We start from the raw sequence: 23,522 nt of genomic DNA, 5'->3' as shown, positions 1-23,522 counted from the left end.
GGGTTTCTCTGTGTAGTCCTGGCTGTCCTGGAACTCACTCTGTAGACCAAGCTGACCTCCAGAACTCAGAAATCTGCCTACCTCTGCCTCCCAAGTGCTTGGTATACAGCGTGTGCCACCACAGCCGACCAGAACTTCTATTTTCAAATCCAGTGCTTATAGTAAGCTAGTTGACTAATCCAGCCATGTTAAGAGTAATGTGTTAAGGAATGAAAGTGCACCTTTCATCCCCAGGTGATTGTTGCTAGGCCAGGCAGTGAGTTGTTCCCCTTTAATCCCAACAGACGCGGAGGCAGGAGGATCTCTGCTGTGAGGCCAGCCTGGTCCACAGAGTAACAAGACAGCCAGGGCTACACAGACAAACCCTGTCTCAAAATTAAAAATTAAGATAGCCACTCAAACGGACTCGCTAGAGGCAATAAAACACTAAAGCAGCAGACTTCTAGAACCAGGGTGCTGAGTCTTGCAAGCTGAACAAACTCTGCTGGGCTTGATCCTCAGCGGAAATGGCTGTCTACAGCGCACCCAAGCTCACCGACCTTGCTGCAGTGACCCCAGCCCCAAGGCTGCGCGGCCCGTTAGGGCTCTCCCGCTTCCCAACGGGCTGAAGGGCCTGCTATCTAAAAATACCACCTTAGATAATCCTTCTTGAATGTACCTTCGTCTTTTTCCTAAAAACAGACGCTGCCAACCCTTTGGCCTCTATCAATCACAGCCCTGGCCTCCCGACTGGTTCAGCCAGTGACCTGTCCCTTTCCAATACTGACTTTCCATATTATTCCCCAAGGCACCCCGAGAAAGACACTGGACATTAAATGAGACCACCCAAGAATAAATCCCCGATTTTCTCAGCTGAGACGCTTTGGGGTCGCATCCAGTGACATTCACAAGGCTTTTCTCCGCCCACTCGGTGACGGGAACCTCGTGACTCAAAAGCACAGCGCAAGGGTGCCACTGGGAGAAGGGAGGAGGAGCCGCAAGCCCAAGCTCTCTGGGGCAGGGCCGACGGCCCGCGCGTGCGCAGTGTCTCGCCTAGGGATCTCTTTCCCGCCGCTCACACTAGGAAGCACAACGCCAAATCTGTCCCCGCGCAGCTGCCGCCGCCGGGGCGCCCGCCCAGCCCGAGGCGCGCCTGCGCACGTCCCCACGCACGCTCCGGCGTACGGCGGCGGCCAGGGGTCGCGAGCCGGTGGGAGACCGGCGCGCGCGGAGCAGCCCGGGGAGTCGGCGCTTCTTTCCCTCCCTCCCCCCCCACTCCCCTCCCCGCTCCCTTCCCCCCTCCCCAAGAATGTTCCGCTACGAGGTGAGTGGCTGCGACCGGAAGTGACCCCTCCCTCGCCCGCGCGCCCCTTTTTCCCTCCGCTGCCCGTCGCGCGGGTCTTGTGCGGCTGAGGAGGGGGCAGGGCGCGGACGGCTAGGAACCCCGGCTTCGGCCGCGGGGCTCGGGTGCGGCCCGCTGCGCACCTCGGGGGGCGGGACTGGCGAGAGCCGGCCGCTGGTTTGCGGCTGCGAGAGCCCGTTAAGTGCGGTAACCTGACCCTTTCCTAGCGCCTCTGCTCCCGGAGCTGCCTCGGAGACCTGCATTGCTCCTACACGGTAGCTTTCCCCGAGGCAGGATCCCCGGGGAATGCCCACGGAAGCGTTTCCCGCCCTGCACCCGGAACCCATTCACCCGAATTACACACACCCCCGTGCACGCGAGCAGCGGTCAGGTGGAGGGGCAGGGACTGGCCCTTGGGGCTGAGACTTTCTTTAGTCGCTGGTAAAGGAGGCTCGGAGTGGGGAGGGGGGCGTGTCCTGCAGAAGTTCCTTTAGGTGAATGGGGGAAAGTGTGGCTTTGGTGACGGTGTTTGGAGAATAGCTGTCCGCTCGCTGCCGGTCACTTAGTGCTGTGTGACCTTGAGCAACTCCTAATCTTCGGGCGAAGCAGACTCCGGATTTAAGGACTGAGCTAGGGAAATCCTTACCGAGTCATCCTGACTTGGTCCTTTGTGATTTCATAGAGTGTTGCTAGAAGTTGCTTCTGGTGTAGAGGCAGTTGAGGGGCTGGCTCTTTAGGGGAAGAAGATTAGGTAGAAAGGTCCCTAAAAGTTCCCAGGTAAGTTATGTCACGAGCTGTTCCGCTAGAGTGTGAAATTCCAATTTGGAATCTTTGAATATTGGAAACAGTAGAATGCTTGATTTTACATTTGTGACTCAACTCACTTTGTGTAAACATGAGGAGAGATGATGAGATACTGTGAATAGAACTTGCCAGAAGCAAAGAAAGCTTGGTAGACAGAATAAATCTGAACTGGGAGAATTGATTGAAATTAGGATATATCAAGCCTGTCTAGTGATCTTTACTCCCTGGGGGCTACGGCAGGAGAATCGAGTTCTAAGCCAGCCTGTACCTAGAGAAAGAGTAACTAAAACAAAATAAATTAGAACATACCCAAGATGTTATGGTGATTCTAGCTTTTATTCAGCTTTCTAAAATCTTTGCCTTGGTTTACACAGACTGACTCAGAATTACAGTTTAAGTACCTAGTACAGAGTCTGAGACATAGTAGGTCCTCAAAAGGTGTCCTGGAGAGATGGCTTCTCTTCCACAAACCCCTGGTCCAATCCCAGCACCCACATGGCAGCTCACAGCTTGTAACTGCAGTTCCAGGGGACCTAGCATTGTCACATAGACAATTTTGTAAGAGTAGAATAAGAATTTTAATATTTAATGTTTTTAAGTCCTTAAATTGTAGCTGAAAATGGTTGTGTTCTGCTTTCTGGCTAGCGTTGAGTCCTATAGGAAAGAGGAAGAAAGATGGACAGATTTTAAAAAGCATTGGGAAAGTGACCGGGATGTAGTGAGGAATATGTAATTCTGTTGAAAATGTTACATGAAACTCAAGATAAAGTGCTCATTTATAATTACCACTGTTTCAAACAGTGATATAAAGGAATTATGTGTCTTATAATGTTATACTCATTAAAAAAAGGCCCAACTTTGTTTTTTTAGAGTTTTTGTTTTTGTTTTTTAAGACAGTGTTTCTCTGGAACTCACTCTGTAGACCAAGCTGGCCTCAAACTCAGAAATCCACCTGCCTCTGCCTCCCAAGTGCTGGGATTAAAAGCATGCCCCACCACTGCCCAGTTGAGGCCCAACTTTCAATGACTACATAAATATCATAAGAAGTTAATTGTCTTTTTTGGTTTTTGTTTTGTTTTGTTTTTTTGTAGTCTTTGGAGGATTGTCCTCTAGATGAAGATGAAGATGCATTTCAAGGCCTGGGAGAAGAAGATGAAGAAATTGATCAATTTAATGATGATACATTTGGGTCAGGTGCAGTTGGTAAGTGACATTTTATACTGCCTTTATTGATCTCAAGTACTTTGGTGTTAGATTAACCTCTAATGTGAGTTTTCTTTGTATGTATATGTGGGGGTAAGCATGTTCCATGGCTGACTTCCAAGGCCAAAGGAAGACCTCAAGAGTTGGAGCTCATATTCTACCATGCTGAGACAGGCTCCCTCATGTTACTTCCACAGAACTACATATATTTAAGCCAAGGTGGCCCAGAGATTTGGGTCATTCTTGTGTCTCTGTTTCCTCTCTCAAAGTAGAATATTGGGATTACAGATGTTGACCAGTGCATCCAGCTGTGTTCTGGGGGTTGGCCTGCGGTTGTCAGACTTGTGCATAAGTTGGTTTATCCACTCTCGTGAGCTGGGTTCCTCCTGCCCGCTTTGTTTATATGACACAGCCTTCAGCCCATCATAGCAGCTCACCTTCTACGCTGCTCACCTGGCCTCAGCCTCGCCTACGAAAGCCAGTATTCTTGATTCTCCATAGCTGTAGGTTGCCAGTATAAGGAACTTAAATAATTGGAAAAGTAGACATTTAAATAAGGTTGAAAGTAATCCTGGATAAAGGATATGTTTGTAAAGAATCCAAGGAAAACTAGTGGATGTAACAAAAATTCTGATGTAGCATGTAAGATATTTTACCACAGTCAGATGGAGGAAGAACTTGAGTTCTAGGCTAGCTTAGACTACATGGAAAACCCCGTATCCCAACAAAAGGGAAGAAAAAAACCAGGTAGTGGTGGTACTTACCTTTAATCCCAGCATTTGGGAGGCAGAGGCAGGCAGAGCTCTTTGAGTTCCAGGAGTGTCCCTGTCTCTCACACCCTCAAAAGAGGAAGGAAGCTCCTAGGCTATCACTAGTATATTGCATAATAATTTCTACTGTCTCAGAAGTTGTTTCAGTACAGTGGAAACACTATACAAAGAATTTGGGTGATAAATTATCTTTGTAAATTAGTAAAAGTACTTAGAACAAGTTTAGAGAAAGTACACTAATAAGGTAAAGTTTATACTTTAAAATAATAACAGCCAGGCAGTGGTGGTGCATGCCTTTAATACCAGCACTTGGGAGACAGAGGCAGGTGGATTTCTAAGTTGGAGGCCAGCCTTGTCTACACAGTGAGTTCCAGGACAGCTAGGACTACACAGAGAAACCCTGTCTCAAAAAACCAAAAAAAAAAAAAGAAGAAGAAGAGGAGGAGGAGGAGGAAGAGAAGAAGAAGAAAAGAAAGAAGAAGTAGAGTGTACAAATGACTACCTGAAATTTATTTATTTATTTACTTATTTATTTATTTGGTTTTGTCAAGACAGGGTTTCTCTGTGTAGGCTTGGCTGTCCTGGAACTCACTTTGTAGACCAGGCTGGCCTCCAACTCAGAAATCTGCCTGCCTCTGCCTCCCAAGTGCTGGGATTAAAGGCATGCGCCACCACTGCCCTGCTTACCTGAAATGTAGATATTCCTGCTTCAGCTTGTATAATGCAGCCATAACAATAGGTGTGTGTAAATATTTGTTTCTTTGGAATTGCAGAAGTTCAGTCTATACTAGTGTTTCAAGTTAAATAATAAAGCCAGGAAGAAAACAATAGTAGTAGCTTATCCCAAGGTATTCAGTACCAAAAAGCTTTAAAAATCTTACAGTGGATAGTGATTTTGCAATAATTTAAACAGTTTAAAGTTTTCAAGGCTCATAGAGTTAAATGAAGTGGCAAAAATGGAAAGGTTTGTTTTTGTCTACCATTTATAAAAGTCAGTAGAAAACAAACTGTCCTAAGGGAGAGCAGCAAGAAATATGCAGATAGGAGAAGCAGTGCTTAGTAGAGACAAGAGTTAAAGAATCTTGGAAGACAGCCAGAGTTAGGAGATGAGATTGTTAGAATGACATGATCCAAGATGCTGTTGTCTGTCTCCATGGAGATAGCAAAGGAAGCTATGTAGACTAGAATTACAAGCACTGAGAAGTGATACGAATTGCAAATTGTCTTTAGAAGGTAGTATAGCAGTAACCCCTAAAATACAGTAAAAGCTATAAACAGTATGTACATGTGTCTAGATTTTTTTCTATTAAGATATGGTATAGAATGTTACCGTTTTCAGCAAGTTCTTAAGTATTAAAATGCATATGATTAATATACTTTACTAAGATGAGACAGCATAATATATTCTCAACTTTGAACTTTGACAAAATGATCTTTTCCTTCTCACTGACATTCAGACTTTTAACAGTGCACCCCCTCCAATTCTGTTTGTCATCACAAGATAAGAACACTGACCCAAAAAGAATACTAGGGTCTATAAACTTATTTTATGTGATCAAATAAAGGTCCTTGGTGCATAGTAAAGAGCAGTTAGTAGAGTGTAGAGGCCACACGGTAACATGAATAGCTTACTTTGTACTTGAAACAGAAAAGTGATTAAGTACTTCTTTGACTACAAAGATTATAATGGAGAAAAGTTTTCCAAAGGTCAGCTTTGTAAATTGAAATTTTGGGGGGAATGGAAGGGTATGTATTTTTTGTTTGTTTGTTATTTGAGACAGGGTTTCTTTGTATGGTCTTGGCTGTCCTGGAACTCTGTAGACCAAGTTGGCCTTAAACTCAGAGATCTGCCTGCCTCTGTCTACCAAGTACCAGTGCTAATGGTGTGCACCAGCACTGCCAGGCTGGTAAACTGAAATTCTTAATTCTTTACATCTTTGTTATAGAAAAAATTGCCTTCTAAATTGATCTGTAAGTTCTTTGGAAAACCCTTTTAGATAGAGAGGATACAGAGTTTAAACCAGTGTGTAAAATGTTTATTTGATGATTTGTAATTAGTGGGGTCAGTACCTTGAATACCTGTTAGCATAGTGGATAGTTTACATTACTGGCTACAGAAGTTCTGTTGTCACCGTTCTATAAGAAAAGTAACCTTTGTCTTTTTTTTTTTTCCCCCTGAGACAGGGTTTCTCTGTGTAGCCCTGGCTGTCCTGGAACTAACTCTGTAGATCAGGCTGTCCTTGAACTCAGAAATCCACCTGCCTCTGCCTCCCAAGTGCTGGAATTAAAGGTGTGCACTTCCAGGTTTCAAAGTAAACTTATTTTCAGATAACAAATAGGGATTACTGTAACACCATTTGTTACTCTGGGATTAAAGGTGTATGCCACCACTGCCCAGCTTTTTTTTTTTTCCCTTTTTCTTTTTTTGTTTTTTGTTTTTTGTTTGTTGTTTTTGTTTATTTGTTTGTTTTTTGAGACAGGATTTCTCTGTATAGCCCTGGCTATCCTGGAACTCACTCTATAGACCAGGCTGGCCTCGAACTCAGAAATCTGTCTGCCTCTGTCTCTCAGAGTGCTGGGATTAAAGGCGTGCACCACCACTGCCCAGCTATGAATGAAGCTTTTAATTTTACTTTCTATCATATGTATTTGTGTGTTATATGTGTGTGTTCATGTTTACTTGTGTGAATATAGAGGTAAATGTCACGTGACCTCCTCGATCACTCTCCTACTTTATTTACTGAGATGGAAGTCTCTAGCTGAATCCAGAGCTTGCTAGTCTTTCTAGCCAGCTTGGCCCCAGGAGTCCTCCCCACCAACCCCATTACCACTGGAATTACAGATAAGACACCCATTCAGGTTTTTATATGGGTTGCTAGAGATAGATTTGAACTCTTCATCTCATGCCTGTGTGTCAAGTACTCTATACACTAAGCCATCTCTCCAGTTCCAGGCATGATTAGCCCTTGATATATAAGTATAGTTTCACAAGACAGGGTCTCCCCGTGTAGCCCTGGGTGTCCTGGAACTCACTCTGTAGACCAGGCTGGCCTTGAATCATAGAGAGCTGCTTGCCTACGAGTCCTGGGATTAAAGACATGTAGTACTACCACCTGGCTGAATAATTTCTATCAAGTGTATGTTTCCCGTTTGAGTACAACAATGTTTCTTTTCAGAGCTTCTCATAATAAAGTTGCTCCTTAAATTATTTTCTATAAGATGACATTATAAGATGATATTATATTGACTATATAATAATGACATTATAAGACTATAAGATGACTATAAGAAAAAGTGTCACTTGACCATGCATTTAATTAAGGGGCTGAAAACACATATGAAAAATGACTTATATATAGAAGCTTGGATATATTTACAACTCCTACCTTTTCTAGTGATACAAAGTGATCCATTAATTTAAGGACACCTTAATAGGACTAATATTTTTGGATCTTTCACAGAATTCTAAAATAGCAGAACTTAAGTCCTTTGACACCAAAATCTTGAATTTGGAAGTCCTACCTGTTTAGTTTCTATCTTTAGTATTATATATGTGATACATTTCTACTTGATAAATAGTAAATTTTAAACACATAGCTGGCCCTATGTATTTAAGTGAGATAGCCTTCATAAATACTTAAGATGCTAAGATACGTATAATGTTTCTTAAAATGTGATTTTTAAATCATCTGAATGTTTTTCTAGGGAATAAGCTAAATTATAGTTTGTTGATAAAATGGGTTCATATATAGTGGTTAAAAAGAATGAGAAAAAACAGTAGTTATATCTTGCATTTATACATGAGAAGATATTCAAGATACATTGTAGCAAGGGAGTGTTAAAATCTTGGATCTTGTTATTTTCACAGTGTGACTTGTCTTTGACCATTTATTTTCATTTTCAATCGGCCTTTCTTCTGTGTTTCATAGAGTATTCTAATGCAGTGTCATTTGCTTATTCGTTGTGTTTATTTTCTTTATATGTCTCCAGTTTTGAATGAGGGAAGTGTGAGGGTAGCATCCTGTGTTCTTAACACAGTGCTTGCCATATAATAGAGGCTTAACAAATACTGAATGAAGTAGATTCAAAGGCTTGGATTCTAAGTTTGGTTTTGTTTTGGGGGGAGGGGTTTGTTTTTTTTTTTTTTTTGATTGGTTGGTTGGTTGGTTTTTCAAGACAGGGTTTCCCTGTGTAACCCTGCCTGTCCTGGAACTCATTCTGTAGACCAGGCTGGCCTCAAACTCAGAAATCGGCCTGCCTGTCTCCCTAGTGCTGGGATTACAGGCGTGTGCCACCACTGCCCAGCAGGATTCTAAATTCTTAACCTTTTAAATGCTGTGACCCTTTAATATAGCTTCTCATGTTGTGGTGACCCTCATTGTGGTGACCCAAAATTATTTTTGTTGCTACCTCATAACTAATTCTGCTACTGTTGTAAATAATAATGTAAGTATTTTTGGAGATAGAGGTTTATCAAAGGAGTCCCACACCACAAGTTGAGAACCAATGACTTAGATATTAAAACTTAAAAGAAAATCTTCTGTTAGTACTATAGGTTTTTACATTTTCCTGAAGTATTTGCCTGAAACAAAATACCAAAGAAAATACATAGTAGTATAAAGCTCTGTCTTCAGTTTAGAAATCTGTTTCAGACTAGAGTTCAGATACCTTTAATTGATATTTTTAAAGTGTTGGTTGATCCAAAAGCTTGGTTTTTAGGGGTGGGGAGGTGAAGGGAAGGTCCCCCACATGTATGTCCATGTGCATGCCCTTGGGTTGGGGGGAGAAGAGGCAGAAGCAGGTGCCAGATCCTTGGAGCTAGAGTGCTGGGCATCTGCAGGATCCCGGCTTGTTATGCAGGTGCTAGAATCAAAACTTCAGGCTTCATTACGTTATACAGCAAGTACTGTTAGCCTCTAAGCTGTTTCTCCAGACCCTAGAACTTGTATTCTATTCCTAATATAAGTTTTTTCTTTTTTATAATGAAAAGTTCAGTTTATGTATGCCATGTCTGCTTACAGAAACTTAAATATTATAATACCCTTTTGTGTCTTTAAGATATAGATGGGGAGAAGGGGGATTTTTTTTTTTTTTTTTTTTTTTTTTTTTTTTTTTTTGAGACAGGGTCTCATTGTGCTACTCTGACTGGTCTGAAACTTGCTATGTAGGCCTGGCTGACTCAGAGCTCGCAGACATCAACCTGCCTCTGCTTTCCAGGGGCTAGGATTAAAGACACGCACCATCCTGTGCAGCTGAGCTACGTTTCTTAAACTGACCTGTTTTACAGATGATGATTGGCAGGAAGCACATGAGCGCCTGGCTGAGTTGGAAGAGAAGCTACCTGTGGCAGCTGATGAACAAACAGGCAATGGAGAGAGAGATGAGATGGACTTGTTGGGTGACCATGAGGAGAATCTGGCAGAAAGGCTCAGTAAGATGGTGATTGAAAATGAGCTAGAAGATCCAGCTATCATGAGGGCAGTGCAGACCAGGCCAGTTCTACAAGTAAGTTACTCTGATTTGGGAACTCACAGTAACAAATAACAACAGATTAATAATTAAAGTGCTGGTCTTTGACATTTATTTTCTGTTTAATAACAGAATTACATGTGCCACAGATAATTATTAATTGGTCTGGCGGGGTGGCTCACACCTATAATCCCAGCACTAGGGAAGCTGGGGCATGCAGATAACTTTGGGTTGGAATTAGCCTAGCTATTTAGCAAGTTCAAGGGCAACCTGGGCTCAGAATAAGACCCTATCTTATAAAAGAAAATAAGTCAAAAGGTTGATAATTCCTGATATTGGCAACTCTGTAGATGAAGTTGGGGAGTCTAGAACACTGGCTTATTCCCCAGTAGTTCAGGTTCAAGTCTGAGAGCCACACCATCCTAGACTGCGTATGTTTTCCTTTTTGGCAGCCTCAACCGGGAAGTCTGAATTCCAGCATCTGGGATGGATCTGAAGTTCTGAGGCGAATCCGTGGACCACTACTTGCTCAGGTATTAACCATTCCTCTTCATGTAGAATGACTCATAGCTACAGATGAGTTGGCTCCTGTTGTCATCCTGTTCTTACTATGAGCATATACAAGTGTGTATCATTCACCAGTGTTATCTTGACTGCCCTCAGGTTTTAAAGTCTGAGAGGGAGTTGTTAGAACTCATAGATGCAGTGTATGATTTGACTTAGTTGAAAAATCTAGCCAAAACTGCATATCAAGGGCTGTGATGGGGCACAAAGCCAAAGGCTGATTATAAAAGGATAATGCAAAGAAATTTTATGGGAGTGATAAAATTGGTGTATGTATTTATTAAAAGTCAGAGAATTGTATACCAAAGGATGACTTTTTACTGAGTATGTGTTAAATTAAGGTAATTTCTCAGCTGTCTCTTTGGCTGAGAGGTTATTAAAATATCACAAGTTAGCTAATTTCTCTATCATTTTTAACCACATCCTCAATTAGGAAATGCCTACAGTGTCTGTATTAGAATATGCCTTGCCTCAGAGGCCCCCACAAGGCCCAGAAGATGACCGGGACCTTTCTGAGCGAGCTTTACCAAGGCGGTCCACATCACCTATCATTGGCAGCCCTCCTGTTAGAGCCGTTCCTATAGGCACCCCGCCTAAGCAGATGGCTGTCCCCAGCTTCAACCAACAGGTACCTTTCATTTATGTACACAGCCCAGGATATTGGGAATCTGGGCAAAATTATTTGGGCTCCTGGGAGGCGGGTGGATGTTATGGGTAGGCATTAAAAGAATAGCCAATTAGAGAAGAAGTTAGTATAAATGAGACACATTCCCTAATATCATTTGCTGTTCCTGCTGCTGCTGCTACCTTTTAACTGGGGGAGAAAAGAGTAGTTAGCCACATTAGTATACATATGTCCTTTTTTAAAGTGTTTTGCTGGCTGCCGGGTACATTAGCAGGAAGAATACTGAAAGCTGGGGGGAGTGGGAACACTCAGCATTGTCCACATCCCTTTTTACCTTTAAGATATCCCTGCTTTCCCTAGAGCCTGTGCAGTCCTGTTCCATAGACTTTCCTCCACCTGAAACCAGCAGCTGAAAAGGAAGGCCAATTTGGAAGGTATGGGGGGAGGGTGGTGTTGGTATGGCCTAGTTAGGCTCAATATCCTAAGAATGGTGGAGTCACAATGTATCACAACATTGCTGAGCATGGCGGCCATATCACTGAGGCTTCAGAATAGGACTTAGTTAATCCTCCAGCTTTCTTATCATTCCTTCTCCCTCAATATAACCAAAACATATCCTCTTGGAGAAAATTTTCAAGTCAGAATGTCTGCTGGTACTTCCCTCAGATAGCATGGAAGGGTGGGGATACTGGAGAATTAGCTAAATCATCTTCAGTTAAGATGAAACTGATTTGTGAGAGAAAGTGACCAAAGGTTCTCTTTTTGAAACCACAGCCAGAGCAATTTGCTTAGCAGTAGGGTTTTACATTGAGTTCTGTGTCTCTACCAGTACTGGAGGGGAGGGAATGTAGGAAGGCAGAAGACTAATTTCATTGAATGTAGTTTTGTATGTGTTTGTCCTAATAGATTCTGTGTCCGAAGCCCGTTCATGTTCGACCCCCAATGCCACCACGTTATCCTGCTCCCTATGGTGAGAGAATGTCTCCAAACCAGCTCTGCAGTGTCCCGGTATGTCCCTTCACAGCATAACAGGACTGTTTAACGTGAACCTCATGATCACCATTAGTATGTAGTAGAGCTGACATTTCCTAGATTATATGTATCCCTTGTAATCTTCCTTTTATTTTCTAGGATTTTCAGTCCCAAGATCAAAGGACAAAAGTTTACTTTGTTTCTTGCCACTTTAAGATTCTAAGTTCAGCTGGGCATTTATATATGCCTGTAATCCTAGCACTCAGTAGACTGAGGCCAAAGCATTCTTTTTTTGGATTTGGTTTTTTCGAGACAGGGTTTCTCTGCATAGCCCTGGCTGTCCTGGAACTCACTCTATAGACCAGGGTGGCCTCGAACTCAGAAATCCACCTGCCTCTGCCTCCCAAGTGCTGGGATTACAGGCGTGCGCCACCACCGCCCAGCACAGGCCAAAGCATTCTTAATTCCAGGCTAGCCTGGTCTACATAGCAAGTGATTTCAAGCTGAGCTACTTAGCAAGACTCTTGTCTCAACAAAAGGAAAAAGCACAGAAAGCTTAACCTCTGGTTTCTGCTGCTGACCCTTTTTTTTATTCTATTGCTGTCCTTTTCCTGTTACACAGACATAGTGTTTCATAATTTCTAGCATTCTTTTCTGATACAAGGCTCTCCAGTTTGGGAATTTTTAATATCTAACTTTATACCAAATTTATACTGAGTTTGCTTAATATATTGATTTGTTTGTTCCATAATATGAACTTACCCCTTTTTTGTGTCCTTAGAACGCCTCCCTCCTGGGCCACCCTTTTCCTCCTAGTGTTCCTCCTGTACTCAGTCCCCTGCAGAGAGCACAGCTTCTTGGGGGAGCACAGGTAAGCCTGACCTGCGTTTGCTGAACCCATGAAGAGTCCTGCTGTCCTAAGATTCATGGCTTGATACTCTTTCTTTCACTGTTAGCCACTTCACCCCCCGCCCCCTTTTTGTTTTCTCAAGTGAAGTTATTAATGGAAACTCTTTACTTTTTGGTGGGGCACGCCTATATTCCCATCCCTTAGGAGGCTGAGTTACAATTATGCATATGAGGCCATCCTGAGCTATACAGGCAGTTCCCAAACAGTTTGGAATACATGAGACCCTGTCACAAAGGTGGGTGGGTCCAGTGAGGATTGCTAATTGTTCTGTGTCAAAAATCTTGTCCGTCTTTGCAGCTACAGCCTGGACGAATGTCTCCCAGCCAGTTTGCACGGGTCCCTGGATTTGTTGGTAGCCCACTGGCTGCCATGAATCCTAAGTTGCTACAAGGACGCGTTGGGCAGATGCTTCCCCCAGCACCAGGCTTCCGTGCCTTCTTTAGTGCTCCAGCCCCTGCTACACCACCTCCACAACAGCATCCTCCTGGCCCAGGACCTCACCTACAAAACCTAAGGTATACAAAAGATGATCCATTTTCAGCCATCCCTTTTAGTTTTATACTGTAAAAGTTTCATAATCTCTCGTTTAGTTTTATAATGTAAAAGTCTTGGAATACTTGCTCAGTACAGTATTTGAGTCCCTGGATCCTTGAATTGTCAAGAAAACTTCTTGAAACCAAATAAATAAATAATAAATAAATAAACAAACAAATAAATAAATGGCAAAGTCTGGCAGTGGTGGCACATGCCTTTAATCCCAGCACTTGGGAGGCAGAGGCAGGTGGATTTCTGAGTTCAAGGCCAGCCAGGGCTACACAGAGAAACCCTGTCTCAAAAAACCAAAAAAGAAAGAAAGAAAGAAAGAAAGAAAGAAAGAAAGGAAGGAAGGAAGGAAGGAAGGAAGGAAGGAAGGAAGGAAGGAAGGAAGGAAGGAAGGAAAGAAAGAAAATCTGCTTGAGTCTTAAGGCTATACACTGCTCTCAGGAACGCCATGTTTCCATTGCACATGATAAATTATCTGCTTCTTTTACTCTTTCTGAAGTTTCACTTCATGCCATTTTGCAAACACTCATGCAGTAAAATACACAGTGCTAAGCCAGGCATGGTGGCGCATGCCTGTAATCCCAGCACTTGGGAGGCAGAGGCAGGCGGATTTCTGAGTTCGAGGCCAGCCTGGTCTACAGAGTGAGTTCCAGGACAGACAGGGCTACACAGAGAAACCCTGTCTCAAAAAAACAAAAACAAACAAACAAAAAAAAAAAAATACACAGTGCTCATGACTAAAGAATTACCACAAATGACAGGTGGAGACAGAAGCCAAGAAGCTAGCTGATCTCAGTGCCTGCTAGCTGGCACTTTATGTGCTTCTACTTTATGGTTTGATACGGAGACAGACTTTTGGTTACTGCTTTGGTAAAATTGTGTCTTATGTAAATCACGGCAGTTTGTGTTCTTAAGATAAACATCAATAGAACATACTTAAATGTGGGGAAAGTTCATTTTAGTCCAAGGAACTGACTGGCAAATTGGAAACCTGTGTAGCAGGCTGGAAACTAAGAGTCACATTGCAGTCTTGACCTTGAAGTATGTAAGTCAGCAGGCCTTTATTTGCTGGTACAGTTTACTTCTGAGTAACTTCTGGTGTGGGCTGTTAGGCTTCCCAGATAATAGAAGGCAGTTTCTTAAAGTCAGCGGATTTGTAAGTGCAAATGTCTATACAATGCTTTCATGGCAGTTTCCATACTAGGGTTTGGTAAAACTTGAGTATCATAGCTGGTCAGGTTGACATGTAAATTAACCACCACTCATATACTTTCTACACTATTCCCACAAAAAGAGCTAAATACATTAAAATAATAGAAATAAAAAATTTGTTAGTGTTTTACTACTAGTGCACTGAGTTTCATAGTTATCCTCTTGGGTTTGAGAATTGGTCATTGTGGAAGAAATATAAAACTATGGCTTTCCCTTCTAAAAGTCTGTTTATAATACACTGGCTGTCCCTTGAGTGAACCTATGTGAAGTTATCCTGACAACATTTTTTAAAATGAAGTCAATTAAGATGAGATAATCAAGGACCATTTTCCTTTTTTTCTTAGATCTCAGGTCCCAATGTTTAGACCAGACACAACTCACCTTCATCCACAGCACCGACGCCTGCTGCATCAGAGGCAGCTGCAGAGTAGAAAGTGAGTATTCATCATCACTCTCCTGACATGTAAGAGGAACCTGTGGACTTGGGTGACTTGGATTACTTTTTATTTTTTTTACTACATGTACTTAGTATAGAGCTTATTTTGTTGGCCTAAATGCTGTCCTTTTATGTTTTGTTTTATTACATTTACTTTATGCTGGACATGTGCTTGTTTATACCTGTGGAGGTCAGAAGACAGCTTGAAGGAGTTGTCTTCCACCAAGTTAGTTCTGGGGATTGAACTCATCTTCAAGTGTTCCAACCCACTGAGCCATATTCCGGCCCCTCTCTTTGATTTTTGGGGGGAAGGTAGGATGCATGTGTATGTTCTGTCAGGCAGTAACACTACATGCTATGGAGAGAGAGCTCTGTACTCTATATGCCAGCTCTAAATAATATTTCTCTGCTACATTTATTTACTTATTATGTGTAACAGTCAGTTTTCCTCCAGAACATGGGTCCCAGGAACTGAATTCAGGTTGTCAGCTTTATCAAGCACTTTAAAGACTGAGCCAACTGACTAGTTCAAATGATCTGATTTTTGTCAACAGATTCATAGTTACCGTTAGGTTGGCCTTAAGTCATAGTTAATGGTTGAGCTATGACATTTATAGCTGTGACATTTATATTCCTTTTCAAATTTATAATCCCCCTTTTAACAGCCTTGTTCTTTGTCTTCTAATTCAGAAGTAACCTTAAAATAGTAGACAGCTCTAAATGTGCCATGTGGTCATTCTTTACCTCATTATTTCATCTTTATTCAGATATAAATATATATTTGTATCTGTGGCCCTGGCTGTGTGGCCAAACTATGGTAGGCTTTGAAAACTAAAAACAGTAGGATATATAAAGCTACTGCCTTCTATTTGAAGTCATTTTATAATTATTTACCTAGATAAATCAGGGGAACTAGGATGTTGAGGGCCCTTCAAAATCCGTTTTTGTTCTATGTGTATCTGTGTAAAATTCCATCTCACTTCCAAAAATGTTCTAGAATATATTTTTGCAGAGGAGAAAAAGGAAACTAATGAGGACTTAAAAAACAAAACTCCAAATATAAACTATATAGAGAAATAGTACATTTTAACTGTATTAAAAGTTAAGCCTTGCCACATGTTGATATCACATGCTTATAATTCTATCACTTGAAGGCATAGGCCTTCAAAAAGGAAGAGGCCAACAGTAATAAAGACAGCTAAAAAATTTTTTTTGTTTTAAGGAAGAAATGCAAACACTAACAAAACATATCAAAATATTCCATTCTCAATAGAAAAAAAGTTTATTGAGTAGTTTCTAAAACTAAAGAGCTGTTCAAGCATACTTATTTCAGAGATGAAGATTAAAATTAGCAGGGCGGTGGTGGCACACACCTTTAATCCCAGCACTTGAGAGGTAGAGGCGGTGGATTTCTGAGTTCGAGGCCAGCCTGGTCTACAGAGTGAGTTTCAGGACAGCCAGGACTGCACAGAGAAACCCTGTCTCGAAAAAAACAAACAAACAAAAAAACAAAGATTAAAATTAGAATAGGTTACAATCATCAGTCAAGCAAAATTTGAGGTGTCTCAGTACTTAATTTGGTGAAAGTATTGAGTAGACTGCTCTTTGGGAGAGGATTTAGGCAGTAGATAATAAAGTTAAAACATGGCGAGATCATGTCCTTGCAATTCCACTTTATAGTATTTCCAGGATACATTATGATATGTATCCTGGAAGAATAAGAAGCAAGGCTACTTATGTAACCAGAAGCATACAGAATAATACTAATGCAACAAGAGTTAAGAAAGAAAGAAAGAAAGATGTTTTCTAGTTCCATCCATTTGCCTGCAAAACTCAGGATGTCCTCATCCTTAATAACTGAGTAGTATTCCATTGTGTAAATGAACCACATTTTCAGTATCCATTCTTCTCTTGTGGGACATCTGGGTTGTTTCCAGCTTCTGGCTATCACAAATAAGGCCGATATGAACATAGTTGAACACATGCACCTATGTATGCATGGTGGTGCATCTTGTGGGTATATTCCCGAGTGGTATTGCTGAGTCTTCAGGTAGATCTGATTCCAATTTTTTTTTGAGGAATCTCCAGATTGATTTCCAGAGTGGTTGTACCAGTTCATAATCACCAGCAATGGAGGAGTGTGCCTCTTTCTCCACATCCTCGCCAACATGTGTTGTTGTCTTAGTTAGGGTTTTACTGCTGTGAACAGACAAAGACACCATGATCAAGGCAAGTCTTATAAATGACAACATTTAATTGGGGCTGGCTTACAGGTTCACAGGTTCAGTCCATTGTCATCAAGGCAGAAGCATGGCAGCACCCAGGACGGCATGGTGCAGGAGAAGCTGAGGGTTCAACATCCTTATCCATAGGAAGCCAGGAACAGATTTAGAATTTTCAGGCATCTAGGAGGAAGATCTCCAAGCCCATCCTCACAGTGACACACTTCCTCCAACAAGGCCACACCTTCTAATAGTGCCACTCCCTGGGACGAGCATGTACAAACCATCACATTCCTTTCTGTGACTCCCATAGGCTTGTTCAAGCACGAGTCTATGGGGACCATATCAGAACATAGCATAAGGTAAAATACATTTAGTCCAACTTCCAAAGTCCTCATAGTCTATAGCAGTCTCAATAGTGTTAAAAGTCCAAAGTTCAAGGCCTCTTCTGAGATTCATCCAATCACTTAACTGTAGTCCCCCATTTTTACTATGTTAATTCTGCCAATCTATGAGCATTGAAGATCTCTCCATTTTCTGAGATATGAGGCCCCCCAACATATATATAGCAGAAGACTGCCGGGTCTGGGTTCAGTCAGAGAAGATGCACCTAACCCTTGAGACTGGAGGCCCCAGAGAGTTTAGAAGTCTGGGGGGGGGGGGCATCCTCGTGGAAACAGGGATGCAGGGAGGTGGTATGGGATGTGAAACAGTCGGATGGTGGATGAGGAGGGGAATAATATCTGGAGTGTAAAGAAAAATAATAAAAATTTTATGTTACATAATCAAAGCACTTAAGTAGGTGATCTGAAATGGTTGCATCTGAGTATGCCCATCTGTCCATAAGTTTAGAATAAAGTTTGCTGCCTGCTCATGGTAAAAAAGAAAAGAAAGGAAAAGACAGGACATTCAAAGACAGATGCATAAGCAATACAAAGATAAGAGGAGCAGGTACTGAGAGACCATATAAAGACTGCATGCTGATTCTTCTGTGAAGAGGAAGCTGTAAGAGAGCAGGAGAGATGACTCAGCAGTTAGTCTCCTGGGGGCTGGAGAGAGAATTCAGCAGCTAAAAGCACTGACTGCTCTTCCAGAAGACCTGAGTTCGGGTCCAGCATCCACATGATGGCTCACAACTATCTGTAATGGGATCCAGTGCCCTCTTCTGGTGTGTCTGATGACAGTTAATAGTGTACCCATATAAATGAAAAATAAATTAAAACAAACCAAAAAACCTTGTTTTTCAGAGGCCCAGAGTCCAGTTTCCAGGAGCTACATCATTCAGTTTCATAACCATAGATAGCACCAGCTCCAGGAGATCTAATACCCTCTTCTGGCCTCTATGCACAAATATACATAAAACATTTTAAAATAATCTTTAAGGCCTTCCACTAACCTGTATTATTTGGTTTCAAAACAGGTTCTTACTTTATAGTTGAGAGTGACTTGAAACATTGTTAGGCTATGCTCCAACCCACAGTCCTGAGTAAGCCTTGAATGCTGGGAGTGTTTGGCTGTCCATGGTTGGCTATGTGACTTCAAAGTGAAGCAAATTGGCCCAAATACATTTTTAAATCTGGATGGTGGGTATTTATTATAGTACTTGCTTGAGCTTCTAGCTACATTTAAATGTTTCATGATTTTCGGTAAGTTAAAAGAAAATCACACAGACTTCAAAATCTGATTGACCTGCATTCAAATCTTACTCTGCCACCTGGTAAATAGCTTTGATTTTTCCTGGCCTTAGTCTTAAAAGGAGAAAAATCTCCCTGCTGTGAGTGGTTATAATTTACACAAAAGTCCATATAAAGTGAATATTGCCTTAGTTAGAGATTCTATTGCTTTGACAAAACACCATGATCATAAAGCAAGTTGGGGAGAAAAGAGTTTATCTTCCTTCACTTCCAAATTGATGTTCAGTATTGAAGGAAGTTAAGACAGGAACTCATACGGCAGGATCCTGGATGCAGGAGCTGATGTAGAAGTTATGGAGAAGTACTGCTTACTCGCTTACTTTTCTTGACTTGTTCATCCTACTTTCTTATAAAACAAACCCAGGACCACCAGCCCAGTGATAGCACCACTCACAAGGGTCTGGACTCTCCTCTATTGATCCCTAATTAAGGAAATGCCTTACAGCTGTATTTCATGGCAGCATTTCCTCAACTGACTCCTTCCTCTCTGATGACTCTAGTTTGTGTCAAGTTGACACAAAACCAACTGGTACAGATGTGCTTATTGTTGGGGAAAGTACTCAGATCTTAGTTTTATTTCTGTGATTGTGTCACATAGCGCTTTTCTCTTCAGTTCTGTTAGGGTGCAGTTCTGTTTTCTTTCTCAAAAACCAAAGGGGGAACCAGCCTGTTATAGTCTTGTATTTCAAAAAGCATGACTAATATGCTGACTTTGCCTGAATGCAGCCTGTATTTGCCTTTCAGTCAGCATCGGAATCTCAATGGTACTGGAGACCGAGGTGGTCACCGGAGCAGTCATCAGGACTATCTCCGGAAGGATCCATATGCTAATCTGATGTTGCCTCGGGAAAAGGACTGGGTCTCTAAGATCCAGATGATGCAGCTGCAGAGCACTGATCCCTACCTGGATGATTTCTATTACCAGGTGAGTAGCTAGGCTAGTTTCCAGAGCAGTCTGTCTGCTTATGCTGATAGTCACTTAAATAATGGTAAAATTAATACTTATAGAATTTTCTATTGAGATACTTACGGTCCAGTGAATTCAAATTGATAGCAGATTTTGTCCATTTTTGAATTCTAGCTATTGTCAAGCTGTGTGTTTTCATTTGAGCATTAATAATCTGGTTTTCCAGTTAACAATATGGGGCTGGAGATGTAGCTCAGTGGGAGAACGCTTGCCTAGCATGTACAAGTCCCAGGCTTCAATCCTAGCAGCCCCATACATAACACAAAAAGAAAGAAAATAATATCGGCAGTCCAATTTTGGGGGGGGGGGGTAGGATTTTTTGGTGTTTTGTTTTGTTTCGAGACAGGGTTTCTCTGTGCAGCCCTGGCTGTCCTAGAACTCACTCTGTAGACCAGACTGGCCTCAAACTCGGAAATCCGCCTGCCTCTGCCTCCCAAGGGCTGGGATTAAAGGCATGCGCCACCACCGCCCAGCTTGGCAGTCCAACTTTTAAAGACATCTTCATTAATTAAGATTTTAAACTTAGGACATCATGCCTAGTGACAAGTGCCTTGCCCACTGAGCCATCTTACCAAGTCAGTTAATGGTTTTGAAGGCTGGAAGAGTTGAAAGTGTCTCTGTGTGTGTGTGTGTGTGTGTGTGTGTGTGTGTGTCACAGGATCATGGTATTGGCCTTTGAACCCTGGGTCTTGAATATACTGCAAACTCACTCTGTTGTTGAGGTGTCCCTGTAGTTCATAGATTGGGTTTTTAATAAGAAACGTGGGTGGAAACCAGGCATGGTAGCACATGCCTGTAGTTTTCATCACTTGGGAGGCAGATCTCTTGAGTTTGAGGCCTGCTCTACAAAGTGAGTTCCAAGGCAACTATGAACTCTACACAGAGATTCCCTGTCTCCAAAACGAAAAGAAAAAGAAAAAAGGCCATAGGTGGGTGTGCATGCCTTTAATCCCAGCACTCTGGAGGCAAAGGAAACGTAGATCTCTTGAGTTTGAGGCCAGCCTGGTCTACATAGTGGGTTATTTCTAGGATAGCCAGAGCACATTGAAAAATAAATTTGTATGTGTGCGTGCGTGCGTATACATCATTACAACAAAGTAACAAAACTTAGGGATCAGTGTGTTGCTAGTGCCCCAGTTCTGTTACTACCACTGGTATAATTAGTGTGAAGTACAGTAGTCTGTATTTGTTTTGCAACAAAACATCTTTTCTTGTGGTAGAATTACTTTGAAAAACTGGAGAAATTGTCAGCTGCTGAAGAAATACAAGGTGATGGCCCTAAGAAGGAGCGCACCAAGCTCATCACCCCTCAGGTGGCCAAGCTGGAGCATGCTTACAAGCCTGGTAAGGCTCTAGCCAATTTGAGAGGCTACTGTTTTGATAAACTAGAGGTGATTGTTTATGGAGAGCATGACCAGCTTGATGGATAAACTCATAGATTCTTTGTCCTTTGAGAGTCAATAATTTTTAAAAATTTACTGTTATTTTTCTAAAATTGATAATTTTTCTTTTGATAATTATATTAATGAAGAGTGGAGAATAGATTATGCAAAGGAGTTGCTTTAGCTGGCTGTAAGCAGGTCATACCAGTAATCTCAGTACTGAGGAAGCTGAAGCAGAAAGGTCATGAGTTCAAAGCCGGCCTAAGATAATGTTTTAAGACTTTGCCATAAAATAAACAAATGACAACATACAAAAGAAAAAGAAAAGGGGTTGCTTTACTACCTATAGTCCTGTGAGAAATTATTAAGCCATGGATTAAGAACAGAAAAAAGCTTTTCAAATGCTCTCTGCCATATTCCGAGTGTTTATTGGAGTCTTTTTTGTCTTTTCAGTGCAGTTTGAGGGCTCTTTGGGGAAGCTTACTGTCTCTAGTGTGAATAATCCTCGGAAGATGATAGATGCTGTTGTGACATCTCGGAGTGAGGATGATGTAAGTGCCAGCAAATGAAGCGTTCATTTGTGGTAGTCACTGGAAAGACATGAGCTAATTTATCTGCTGACTCCTACTTTCACACCCTCAGGCAAGGTGCAGCACCTGCTCTCCAGAGTGTTGTTGTTGGTGAGGGACATGGGCAGTTCTCCCATTCTCATGACCTCAGGGCCGTCTCTGCTACTTCCTTCCTACAGGAGGCAAGGCCAGCTCTCCCACATTCACACCCTTAGTGGCCTGCTCACCTGCAACTCCCATATCCAGGGCCAGGTCTCACAAGCCCTAGATGACAAGAAACGAGGGTTGGGTAGGGCATCTTTCTCTTGCCTGTGGTGCCCCATGGCAGACAAATTACAGGGCCAACTCTCACCCTCAGGACCAGCTGGCCCATGATCCCACCATCAGGGTCAGTTCTGCTATCCTGTGCCTTGCCTGCTTTCCTGAGTGCCTCAGTGGGTGAGGGGTAGGGCCACTTCTGCTCTCATGACCCTAGAGCTAGGTCTCCCCCCTGTCACAGCTGGGGAAGGGTGAGGAGGGAGGAGGGTAACCTCTCCCTTGATGAGTGGTAGGGCTCTACCACACTTGTATCCTTAGGGGGCAGCTTACCCACATCTCCATTGTACCTACCCACTCCTGTGATACCCTGGGTGAGATGCAGGGTCTGGCTCTTGCCTCCAGGCCCAGTTCTGCACAGCCTCCCACCCACATCTCCGTAGCAGCACAGGCCGAGACCCTACCATGGTCTCAGGTGGCAACACTGGCTACTAATTACCCTCAGGTCTCTAGTTCTGCTGGTCTTCACTGTGCCCATATCCCTCTATTTATCTTTCCCATTCCACTACCGCTTACTTGCTCTTAGTGGTCTCTGAGGATCTGGGCTCATCTCAGGAGTGGTCTCGGGAGTGCTGTGCTTCACTTGTGCATTATGGTGCCTAGCAGGGATCATTTTGAGCATGGTCTGCGTCTCTCAAGCCTGTGTAGTGCTGGACTGGTTGGCATTCATCTCAGGTGTTAGCTCCCTGTCAGGGCCCCATGGTGCCAGTCTGGTAGTTGTTTCTGGGTCTCTCCTTCCTGGGGCCAGAGTCCCAAACAGTGTTCTTCAAGTTTTTGACTTGCTCCCTATCCTGGGATCCCATCTGGGCCTGCTTGCACCTGATTGGTAGTTGTCTCAAGCTAGCTCTTTTTCAGGCTACTAGTCATTCAGATGTTCATAGGTCAAAACACTGAGCATAGACATAGCCTTTCTCCTCTCTGTCACCTACTGACACACTGCAGGCACTGCAGGCCACATTTGTAGTGCAGAGTAAAATGTTCTACATAGAGGTAAAGAATTTATACTGAATTTTTTTTGTTTTGGTTTTTTTATTTAAGGAAACAAAAGAAAAACAAGTTCGGGATAAGAGAAGAAAAACTCTTGTCATAATTGAGAAAGTAAGTTTTAGAATTTATTTCTATATTTAGTTTCAGGGATTTTAATCCCAAAGGACTATCATATATATGTGTACCCTAGAAGTAGAAGAATGATCAGTAGAAGTCAGTCAGTACTGTGGGTTGTTTTGTTTTGTTTTGTAGTTATATTCTATGTGCATGAAGATCAGAGAATAGCTTGTAGCTGGGTTCTTGCCTTCCACCATGTGGGTTTTGGGTCTCAAATTCAAGAATCACTTGGGTGGGTAGGTGCTTTTTCCTGCTAAGTCATCTCACTGTCCCGTGGTCTTTGATATCATGTAAGAATTGGTTTGTGCTAAGCACTTGTTGTTTATGAGTATTTAGACATGATTGTGCTATATGCCTTGCCTATGGGATCCTAGAAAGAACACTGCACTGGGGTTTTGTTCACTGTTGTTCAACTAATTATCTTTTGAGCAGGTCACCTT

The 23,522-nt window shown here is 42.4% G+C and overlaps 2 protein-coding genes and 1 pseudogene across 3 annotated transcripts in view; 1 reads left to right on the top strand and 2 right to left on the bottom strand.

Moving 5' to 3' along the window:
- Positions 1-23,522, bottom strand: part of Dtx4 (deltex E3 ubiquitin ligase 4) — an 852,074-nt gene that overhangs the window by 211,725 nt on the left and 616,827 nt on the right. The window lies entirely within an intron of this gene.
- Patl1 (PAT1 homolog 1, processing body mRNA decay factor) overlaps positions 1,132-23,522 on the top strand; it is a 32,205-nt gene continuing 9,814 nt past the window's right edge. The window contains exons 1-13 of the mRNA XM_052189297.1: positions 1,132-1,303; positions 3,217-3,328; positions 9,386-9,603; positions 10,020-10,100; positions 10,565-10,759; positions 11,663-11,764; positions 12,510-12,599; positions 12,936-13,153; positions 14,738-14,827; positions 19,490-19,670; positions 20,933-21,056; positions 21,548-21,645; positions 23,017-23,076. Of these exons, the coding sequence (XP_052045257.1) occupies positions 1,289-1,303; positions 3,217-3,328; positions 9,386-9,603; positions 10,020-10,100; positions 10,565-10,759; positions 11,663-11,764; positions 12,510-12,599; positions 12,936-13,153; positions 14,738-14,827; positions 19,490-19,670; positions 20,933-21,056; positions 21,548-21,645; positions 23,017-23,076 (1,584 nt within the window). The 5' untranslated portion in view covers positions 1,132-1,288. The remainder of the gene's footprint in view (positions 1,304-3,216; positions 3,329-9,385; positions 9,604-10,019; positions 10,101-10,564; positions 10,760-11,662; positions 11,765-12,509; positions 12,600-12,935; positions 13,154-14,737; positions 14,828-19,489; positions 19,671-20,932; positions 21,057-21,547; positions 21,646-23,016; positions 23,077-23,522) is intronic.
- On the bottom strand, positions 22,826-22,948 carry LOC127676577 (uncharacterized; annotated as a pseudogene).

The sequence above is a fragment of the Apodemus sylvaticus genome, chromosome 1 (genome assembly GCF_947179515.1).
Source record: "Apodemus sylvaticus chromosome 1, mApoSyl1.1, whole genome shotgun sequence".
In the NCBI taxonomy this organism is placed as follows: domain Eukaryota; kingdom Metazoa; phylum Chordata; class Mammalia; order Rodentia; family Muridae; genus Apodemus; species Apodemus sylvaticus.
The sequence above is the reverse complement of the archived record's forward strand: the minus strand, read 5'-3'. Positions and strand labels throughout refer to the sequence as shown.